The sequence below is a fragment of the Triticum aestivum genome, chromosome 6B, assembly GCF_018294505.1.
Source record: "Triticum aestivum cultivar Chinese Spring chromosome 6B, IWGSC CS RefSeq v2.1, whole genome shotgun sequence".
Classification (NCBI taxonomy): Eukaryota; Viridiplantae; Streptophyta; class Magnoliopsida; order Poales; family Poaceae; genus Triticum; species Triticum aestivum.
In genome coordinates this window covers 252,973,961-252,984,490 of record NC_057810.1, presented here as the reverse complement: position 1 = coordinate 252,984,490, position 10,530 = coordinate 252,973,961, and the positions used below count along the sequence as shown (strand labels likewise).

At 48.6% G+C, this 10,530-nt stretch overlaps 1 protein-coding gene across 1 annotated transcript; it reads right to left on the bottom strand.

Moving 5' to 3' along the window:
- Positions 1-7,936: 7,936 nt before the first annotated feature.
- Positions 7,937-9,469, bottom strand: LOC123134041 (uncharacterized). The gene is made up of 3 exons (XM_044553395.1): positions 8,583-9,469; positions 8,293-8,480; positions 7,937-8,195 (listed from the first exon to the last, which is right to left on the bottom strand). Exons 1-2 carry the CDS (start codon positions 9,352-9,354, stop codon positions 8,410-8,412), a joined length of 843 nt encoding a protein of 280 aa, XP_044409330.1. The 5' UTR covers positions 9,355-9,469; the 3' UTR covers positions 7,937-8,195; positions 8,293-8,409.
- Between the last annotated feature and the right edge of the window lie 1,061 nt (positions 9,470-10,530).

Below are 10,530 nucleotides of genomic sequence, written 5' to 3'. Positions count from 1 at the left end.
CAGCTCATCGCGGCAAATTGCCGGTGCTACGCACATGGTGAGCGACCTAGCGATGTGTGATGCTTTGGGCCGGCCCACTTACGTACATAGCTTACGAACTGTCCATCCCGATTTTGTGAACCTTTTAGAAGCTTCCACAAACCAGGAATTTTTCATTTTATTGGTTTTTTTTAAAAAAATCACTTTTCTGTTTCTTTTTTTTTGTTTTCTGTTTCTTTTTCATTTTTTTCGTTTTTCGTCTTTTGTTTCCTTTTCTTTTTCATGTTTATTTTTCTTTTCAGAACATGTTCGCAGTTTTACAAAATGTTTAGGATTTTTTATTTCTTCTTCTTTTTTTAACGATAATTTGAAATTTTGTTCGTGTTCCCAAAAAATGTTCAGTTTTTGAAAAAATATTCTCGAAATTCAAAAATTGTCCTCGTCACACAAAAAAGTTTAAAACTTTTGAAATTCAGCAAATGTACTGGATTTTAATTTTTTGTTAACATATTCAAAAAACGTTCACGCTTCCAAATTTGTTCGGGATTTTTAAAAATTGTTCTCCTTTCAAAATTTGTTCTCAAGTCAAAAAATGTTAATGCTTTAAAAATAATGTTCACACTTCCAAATTTGTTCAGGATTTTTCAAAATTGTTCTCGATTTCAAAATCTGTTCTCAAGATTCAAAAAATGTTTGTGCTTTAAAAAAATTGTTCGCGCTTCTAAATTTGTTTGGGATTTTCAAAATTATTCTCCTTTTCAAAATTTGTTCTAAGATTCAAAAATGTTCGTGCTTTAAAAAATAGTTCGCGCTTCCAAATTTGTTCTCAAGATTCAAAAATCGTTCATGCTTTAAAAAATGTTCATGTTTTCGAAAAATCTTTTGGAAATTCAAATTTCTTCCTTTTCATATTTTTTTTCACATATTCAAAAAATGTTCACAAATTCAAGAAATTGTCTGCATGTTTAATTGTTTCACTAATTCAAAAAATTGTTCCTGTTTCCGAGAATTGTTCACATATTCCAAAAATACTGCAGTTTTGATTTGTTTTTCACAAACTTAAAAAAGAGTCATGTTTTCAAAATCCATTGCCAAATTAAAAAAATGCTCGACTTTTTCTAAAATAGTTTTATTTTAAAAATGTTCTGTTTTCCAAAAAAATATTGTTTTCAAAATATGTTTTGTGTTTATGAAAAGTAGTTCATAATTTAAATATATTCATGTATTCAATTTTTTGTTCCGGTTTGTTTAAAAAAATTAAGTCCCCTAGCAATGTTTGCGTTTCAAAAAGAGTGTCTTTTTAAAAAATTACGTTTCAAATTTTAAAATAACTTTTATGTGCAAGGGGTTATAGTTCATATACTCCAGGCTGCCTTTATAGTCACTAAATATTAGATAGTACAGTGGCCATTGACACGCTTCCCTATCCAGAGTACTCGAGTTCGATCCCTTGCCCACAAATTTTAATTTATGGAATGGGCTGAATTGGTTTTTATTTTTCGCTGCTGCGGCAGTTTATTTAAACTGCTCTGCCGCTGCTATTCTTTCAGAGTAGCTAGCCTGGCGCAGTGGCTAGAGCATCGCGTGCCCCCTGTGCATTGCGCGACCTGGCCGCAAAATGCGGCATATTTTTTTTTGAGTGGCAGCAAAATGCGGCATATAGGAGGTCACTTTCGGAAACGTGGTAACGATAGGAGCAGAGTAGTGGATCGATCTATATAGCTCTCTGAAGTAGTAGCAGATACAATTCGATTACAGGAGCGTAGCTCTCGAATGGAAGAACAGAGTGGCTAGGGTTCGGGAAAGGGGAAAAGTGGTAGCCGTCGTTTCGTCCTTGATCCTTTGGATGGCTGGAGCTGCCTCGCGTTCACCCTCAAGTAGTGATCGCCTGGGCTTCAGTGAACCCACTCTGGGCCGTGGACTCGCGGGTTGGGCCTCTTGGGCCTGTTGGGCCGCTAGGTAGCGTCGTTGCTGGTGGAGTGGCTGCCCAGTGGGTCCTGCATGTCGGGGTCGCTAACATCCCCCTCTCCTTGAGACGAGGCTTGCCCCCAAGCCTCAGAATGTGGGAATCTAGCCTTGATGCTGTCCTTGTCCTCCCAAGTGGTGCCGAGGGTGGCTGAGTTTGACCATCGGATCTTCACTTGCTCGCGCATGGCGTTGTTCTTCCGGCGCCAGCGAGTTTGTAGGATCTCCACTGGCACAGCAAGATCGTCAGCGCAGTGTGGTAATTGATTTTCGACAACCATACCTGGAAGGAGGGCCCGGCGTAGGAGCGATACGTGAAACACTGGATGGACAGTAGCTTGAGGTGGCAGTTGAAGCTTATACGCTACGTCGTTGATCTTGTCGATGATGGTGAACGGCCCGTAGTACTTGTAGCTCAGCTTCTGGTTAGCTCTCGGGGCGACTGAAGATTGAATATAGGGTTGCAGCCTGAGAAACACACTCTCCCCCGCTGTGAAGGTTCGGAAGGATCATTTCTTGTCAGCTTGATGCTTCATGATCTGTTGTGCTCTGTTCAGGTGCTGCTGCAGCAGGGCTTGAACTGTTTCCTTCTCGTCCAGCCACGCTTGGAGCGCTGGAACGAAACAAGTGCTGTTGGCCGAAATCCCCCAGTGCCGAGGTTCATAGCCAAACATGGCTCTGAAGGGGGTCATTCCAATGGCTGAATGATGAGCGTTGTTGTACCAAAACTGAGCTAGAGGTGTCCAGAAACTCGACCTCCTGGGACAAGCTTGAGTGAAACAGCGGAGGAAGGTCTCGACGCACTGATTGGCGCGCTCAGTTTGTCCGTCCGTCTACGGATGGTTTGCTGTGCTGAGTCTGAGTTGAGTGCCGGCTGCGCGAAACAATTCCTGCCAAAAATGACTTGTGAACACCGGGTCCCTGTCAGAAACTATCGCTCCGGGCAACCCGTGAATCTTGTAAATCTGATTCATGTAAAGCTTGGCCACTGATGCTGCTGTGTATGGGTGGGCCAACGGCAAAAAATATGCAAATTTCGTGCGCTTGTCTACTATCACCAGTAAGCAGTTGAACCTGCTGGATTGTGGTAACCCATCCACGAAATCCATGGAGATGATGTCCCAAGGTTGTGCTGGAATAGGTAGGGGTAGCAGCAAACCTGGAGATGCTGCGAGATCAGGCTTGGCCTGCTGGCAGGTCTGACAGCAACGAACGTATTGGAGTACTTGTGCCTTCATTTTTGGCCACGCGAACAGCCGCCTGATGCGACGGTAGGTTACCAGGAACCCTGAATGACCTCCCGGAGGGCTGTCGTGGAAGGCCGATATAATTTTTTGTTGGATTTGTGTACTCCCTACCAGCCAGATTCTACCTCAGAATCGAAGAACTCCTTGCTGAAGAGAGAAGTGACCTTTGGGATCATCGCGTACTGACAGTTGTTCCAGCAGCCGTGACGCATGGTTGTTATTGTTATAGTTGTTGATCACATCCTCGAGCCAAGCTGGTTGGCAAGAGGACACTGTAAAGAGAGTATCCTGTGTGTTGGATCTGGACAGAGCGTTAGTGCCTGTGTTTTCCACTCCTTTCTTGTAATGAATGCGATATCTTAGTCCCAAGAGCTTGGTGAAAGCCTTCTGTTGCCATGGAGTGGTCAGTCGTTGTTCTTCCAAATGAGTCAAACTTTTCTGATCCGTGAGGACATCAAACTCAGCATGTTGCAGGTAAGGGCGCCACTGATCTACTGCGACAACAATTGCCAAGTACTCCTTCTCATACGTGGACAATCCTTGGTAGCGTGGGCTGAGTGCTTTGCTCATAAAGGCTATCGGATGCCCTTGTTGCTGTAGGATGGCCCCTATGCCACGATCACTAGCATCAGTTTCGATGATGAAACATTGTTGAAAGTCGGGCAGCGCTAGAACAGGCGCTGAGATCAACTGCTGTTTGAGGACCTGAAAAGTTGTCTCAGTTGTGTCTGTCCAGACGAACGGAACCCCTTTCTTGAGCAGATTGAACAATGGTCTTGCAATGAATCCAAAATTCCTCACAAACCGCCGATAATACCCGGCAAGGCCCAAGAAGCTACACACCTCTTTGGTGCAGGTAGGTGCTGTCCAATTTGCCACTGCTGTGATCTTGGTCGGGTCAGTTGAAACCCCCTGTGAACTGATGACATGCCCGAGGTATGAAATTTGTTGTTGTCCAAAAACACATTTGCTCATCTTAGCTTTCCAACTGTCCTTCCGCAGAAGCCCCAAAACCTGACGCAAATGAATCACATGATATTCGAGAGACACACTGAAGACTAAGATGTCGTCGAAGAAGGATACGACGCAGACACAGTTGACATGTTTCAGTGTAGTGGTGACTGCCCCGATGAAAGTTGCTGGAGCACCCGCAAGGCCGAACGAAACCACTTTGAATTCGAAGTGACCTTGATGTGTTTGGAAAGCTGTCTTGTATTCTTCCCCTGGAGCCAACCGAATTTGGTGATAGCCTGCTCGAAGGTCGAGCTTGGAGAACCAGGCTGCTCCATGGAGTTCATCCAAAAGTTCTTCGATGACTGGAACTGGAAACTTGGCAACGACAGTGAGGGCATTGAGGTGACGATAGTCAATGCACACGCGCCAGGTTCCATCCTTTTTCTTGACCAAAATGACTGGCGATGCAAAGGGGCTCTTGCTTCTCTGAATGATCCCCGATCTGAGCAACTCCTCCACCTGAGTCTCTATCTCTGTCTTATGTTCGGGCTTGTGACGGTATGGCCTGACATTTACTGGTTGTGCTCCTGGTATCAGCGGGATCCAGTGGTCACAAGATCGGCATGGGGGAAGGCCGGTTGGTTCCTCAAAGACGTCTGGAAATTCATCCACAACTGCCTGAATGCACTCTAGAGTTTGGGTGGGGTTGCTGGCTCCTGCACCACCACAGACAGGTGAATGATGTGCGACACTGCCCCTTTGCTGCAGAGCCCTTGCAGCTGAATGATGTTGATGGTCTCGCAGGAAGTAGACGCGGCATCATGCCCAACCAGACGAAGAGAGCCTGCTGGCGATGGAATCTCCAGGAAACGTGCACGCCAATCAACGACCATAGGGCTATGCTCCTCGAGCCAGTCCATGCCCAGAATTGCATCATAAGTTCCCAACGACAGCACCTTCAGATCAGTGAAGAACTCGTGCCTTTGTGAATACCACCCGCAATGTGGGATAAAGTTGGAGCAGACCATCTCGCCCCCGTCCGCCACTATGACTCGACCTGGTTTGGGAAGGGGCTGTACACCCGAGAGCTGGGATGCAAGTTGCGCGTCGACAAAAGAATTGGAACTGCCTGAATCAACCAGAAGAAGCACCTCACGCCCTTGGATCCATGCGCGGAGCTGGAAGGCTTTGGCAGAGACCCCTCCTGTGACAACAGACATAGAGATTGCCATAACTGCGTCGTTAGAGCCCTCGCCTTGCTGCACTTGGGAGTCGAGGAAGTTGTCGAGGCCGATCATGTCGAGTAGCTCCTCGACTACGTGCAGTTGCACGGATGTGGGGCACACGCGATCGTGTCCCCATTTCTCGCCGCACTTGAAACAGAGACCGCGGGCTTGACGGTAGTCCCTTAGCGCCTTGATTTTGGTTGAATCAGTGCGTGTGGCTTCCGTCCCGCGCCGATCGGTGGCGACCACAAGTGGCGTGTGGCGCGCCGGAGGTGGTGGCAGCGGCAAGGGTATTGCTGGCCGTAGGCCTGGTTCCGGTGGCCTTGATGTGTGCCCGCGAGCCCCTTCCGCCACTTCCTCTTGCAGTTGTGCAAGCGCACACGCCGTATCCAGATCGGGCGGCCGCTGCACCATGACAACTGCCCTGATGTCTTGCCTCAGTCCCTCGACAAAACGGGTAAGGAAATAGTAAGGATTTATGGATTCAGAATATGAATTCAAATGATTAATAATTGCTTCAAATCGCTCAATGTAATCTGCTACTGTGGTCGTTTGACGAATGGAGTAAAACTGACGTATGGGTGTTTGGTGCCGATCACGGCCGAACCGAGTACATAGCAACACCGTGAACGAGTTCCAGTCGAACTCGCCCAAGCGGCGCTGGATGGACTGCAGCCAGATTGCTGCTGGTCCTAAGAAGTTGAGAGCCACCATAGGAACCCAGAAAGAAGGAGTAATCCCGAACATGGTGAAATACTGCTCACATAGAGTTTTCCACATGTTGGGATTTTCACCGGGAAACTGCGGGAATGTGATAGATGGGTGTGCCTGGCCTAAGCCAGAGAGCATCTGGTTGGCGTGGGAAAACGGGGACGGCAGGGGTGGTGTAACAGGATGGGAGCTCGTGCCGTTAGCCGGGAGCGGCAGCAGCATCAGGAGGAACGCCGCCGATGGCCCCCGTAGAATCTGAAAGTCGCCGTGGCCATCGGGCCCTTCTGGTTTGATTGGTGCACCAGCTCCTTGGGGCACCTGATCCGCGTCGACTCGGCCTTGGGGTGGCGTTTGCGCTTGCTGCAGCGCCGTGACAGCGTCGCCCAGATCCGCCACTCGGCGCTCGAGATCGGGACGCCAGGAGAGCAGATCGTCGATCTTCGTCGCCGTGGACTGCTGCGCCTTGGTGAGACCGTCGATTGCGGCCTCGATCTTGGTCTCGAAGCGGGTGAGGAAGGCGGAAACGCTTGGATCCATGGCCTCTCGAGCTTGCCGCAAACCCCTTGTATCGATGAGATGCGCCAGAGCGAAGCGAGAAGAAGTGGTGGCTGGTCTCTGATACCAGATGATAGGAGCAGAGTAGTGGATTGATCTATATAGCTCTCTGAAGTAGTAGCCGCTACAATTCGATTACAGGAGCGTAGCTCTCGAATGGAAGAACAGAGTGGCTAGGGTTCGGGAAAGGGGAAAAGTGGTAGCCGCCGTTTCGTCCTTGATCCTCTGGATGGCTGGAGCTGCCTCGCGTTCACCCTCACGTAGTGATCGCCTGGGCTTCAATGAACCCACTCTGGGCCATGGACTCACGGGTTGGGCCTCTTGGGCTTGTTGGATTTCCTGGAGATTTCATCGCCAGCACGCTCTCTTCGTCTGGTTGGGCACGCTGCCGCGTCTACTTCTTGCGAGACCATCAACAGCATTCAGCTGCAAGGGCTCTGCAGCAAAGGGGCAGTGTCGCACATCATTCACCTGTGTGTGGTGGTGCAGGAACCCAGCAACCCCACCCAAACTCTAGAGTGCATTCAGGCAGTTGTGGATGAATTTCCAAACGTCTTTGAGGAACCAACCGGCCTCCCCCCACGCCGATCTTGTGACCACAGGATCCCGCTGATACCAGGAGCACAACCAGTAAATGTCAGGCCATACCGTCACAAGCCCGAACATAAGACAGAGATAGAGACTCAGGTGGAGGAGTTGCTCAGATCAGGGATCATTCAGAGAAGCACGAGCCCCTTTGCATCGCCAGTCATTTTGGTCAAGAAAAAGGATGGAACCTGGTGTCTGTGCATTGACTATCGTCACCTCAATGCCCTCACTGTCGTTGCCAAGTTTCCAGTTCCAGTCATCGAAGAACTTTTGGATGAACTCCACGGAGCAGCCTGGTTCTCCAAGCTCGACCTTCGACACTACTAGGAAAACGGTTTTTAACGATGATATATGTGGTCGTTAAAGGTCAATAACGACCACAATATGCTGGTCGTAGTAGGCTCCGTCGTTAAAAGTATAACGACCACATACCTTTTGTGGTCGTTATTCTTATAACGACGGGATGGTGTGTCGTCGTCGATCCTGAGGAAATAACGACCACAATTGTCATTGTTAATACCGTTCTAATGATGACCAACGTATTAGTAACAACCACTTTATTGTTTTAGCGACCTGCCGACCTCTCCCTTCACCATTTTGATATTCTTCAGAACCACTTATATATAGTATAACTTTCCGTTCAACGATTAAATTATGCACCATCCAACATTTGAGTATTAACTTCCACATTAATATGAAAACAAAATAATGTGAATTGAAAAAGATCATAGCCGCTTTCATTAATAGAAATCGTATAAGTTAACAAAATTCTGACATATAATTCTGGAATTATAAAGCACTCCTTGTATGACCACGTACTTGCTCATATCTAACTGGAAAGCGAGACGACTAGAAAACATTATATTTATTAATCTTTAATTGAGCGACACCATTGTTGTTTGAATGGATCATTCTTCATCAGCCATAACAATGCCTCTTGACGCTCCTATATTACTGTGCACTACCAGTCCTACAAAAACGTTGAGTAATTTATTGAAGTCAGTCTGTGTAAATAAATTGGCACAAAGTATAAGAGCAGAGAGAAACAATGTATGAGACCAACTTACTTGATCATGCTAGATTTCACCAGAGCTATCACGTGGAGATCTACCAGCTATAAGAAACTGAAGTTCTCACACTTCTTGCACCACAGCATTGACTGTTTCTTCGAGTACTTGTTTTGGCTACGGGCAGTGTGGCTGAATATACTCCGTTATGTCTACCAAAACCCAAAAGGATGGCTTGGCTGATGAGCCTGCAGGTTTAACAACACAGGTACAAGCTCTAATATAAAATGGAAATCTGAGATTGTGACTATTTTCAATTGGCCAACAAGAACAAAAAAGGCAAAACTCACGTGTGTAATTCAGAATTGGCCATGGATTGTGCGCCCAGCCACAAGCATCCACGCATTTGAGCCTCCTCCAAGGCCTTGCAGGGGTTGTTTGGATCGTAGCCCGTGTCTGCCCAGCCAAAATATTGGCGTTGACCAGGGCTTCACATCTCGTTTGGATGAGCACCCAAATTTTGGCACGCCAAGCCCGCTGTAGCTTTCCCCCTCTGTTTCTACGCCAAATCGTTGGGAGACGCGGGCGGCCGATTTGCTCGCCGATATTTTGGCGCGCCCACAGCGCCCGCGATTTGGCTGGGCGGACTTGGGCAGTAACCAAACAGCCTCGCAGACTCTGTACGAAATGCGGCCGTGCTGCCGCGAATGCATCCAAAGATGGTGGTCTAAATCCTCCAAGTCTGACGAAGATGGCACCACCGGTGCCGGCAGACAGCAGGCGTCGCAGCAGCTTCGGCTCCTGGAAAAGGATCCCACTTTTCACTCGGGTGAATCCACGAGGTTGTAGATAATGATGCGTCCCGCCATGGCTCCGGCAACCACGCGGCCCGAGCTTCTCCTTCGCCAGATCGATCCCCCAACGAACCGCGTAGCTCCTCCGGAGACAAGTCGCGGGCTCCCGGCAGACGACGACGTCGTTGGCCTGCTGTATGTCCTGCCACGGTGGGCAGCTGACGGCGCGTCTCTCGTCAGCAGCTTCTCCCACAACCAGTCCCGTCTCGACGGGCGACGTCGCTTGCCTGCTGCAGGCCCGCTCGTGGCAGTGTTTGGCGGCGGACATCGTGACTCCAGTCGCCACCACCTGCGCAGAACGAAGATAGATCAGGATCGGTATTCGGGACAAGGGGAAAACAGGGCAGATGGCTCGAGGAAAGGAATTGTAGAGATAAGATCATAACAGATCTATTTTTACGTTGGGTAGGGTTATCCTATGGGCAATCCTAACAGTTTGCGCCAATTTTTTTTGTTAATTAAAATAGACACCAGAGGAGATCGGAACAAAAAACAACCACACACTTAGGCTCGTCACAATGGGGGAGGAACTTAGGAGTAACATCACACACTCCAATACAACTTTGCTTATGTGGCACATATTTAATGAAGAGAAAGGTGTTTGTGGTAACTAGCTAAGTTACCGAAACATCACACACTCCAAGAAACAATGAGTCTATAACCTAATAAATACATCGTTGCATGACACTACATAGATGTTCCTACCCACTATGGAGGTAGTAACATAGTCTAGGAAAGTGTGTAAGTTACTAGCTTATGTTCTTGCCCATTGTGACCAGCCTTATGGTTTGGCTAGCGACGCACAAATTAGTCTCTACTACTATCTACTACTATTAAACAAGGAAACATATTTATCCCTATGTGCACACAGCCTAAACTACACAAAACAACACGGAGAAATTAGAGCCTTCCGATCAGATCACTTAATTAGATCTAACAGCCAAGATTACATCAACACACGTTCAAAGTGCGTTTAGCAGTTTTTCCGCGCGGACGAAAACTCTGCCATCCCGCAGGTACGTCCGCGTCCTTCGTCAAAGCCTGTCCCGCTCCCGCTTCGTGTTTTCCGTCCGTGCATCACGCTCTATCCACAATCCTCTCCGCATATAGCGCCGCCGCCGCGGCATCTCATATCTCACCCGTAGCCCCCTTGGCCGATTCTAATAGCACCTCCACGGCCCCCCAACTCCAATGCCCACGCTCGCTTTCCACGGGATGAACGCCGCCTGTCTCCAACGCTTGCCTCTCCATTGGATCGCCGCCACTGCCCCACGGACGCGGTCGTCGTCGCCGTCCGCCGCTCCTCCACTCGATTGCCGCTCAAGGATGCGGTCACTGCCGGCATCTCCTGGAGCGTGGGTCGTCGCCGCCCACCGCTCGGCTGCTGCCCCATGGACGTGCTCGCCCACACCCCTACATCCGCTGGCCTCTCCTGGAGCGCGGG

What these genes read in the sequence shown, in the direction of transcription:
- LOC123134041 (XM_044553395.1), bottom strand. Translation starts at nt 9,354, where the DNA reads ATGTCCGCCGCCAAACACTGCCACGAGCGGGCCTGCAGCAGGCAAGCG. An exon ending in GCCAATTCTGAATTACACAC is followed by an intron (nt 8,481 to 8,582) that starts GTGAGTTTTGCC and finishes TTAAACCTGCAG; the next exon opens with GCTCATCAGCCAAGCCATCC.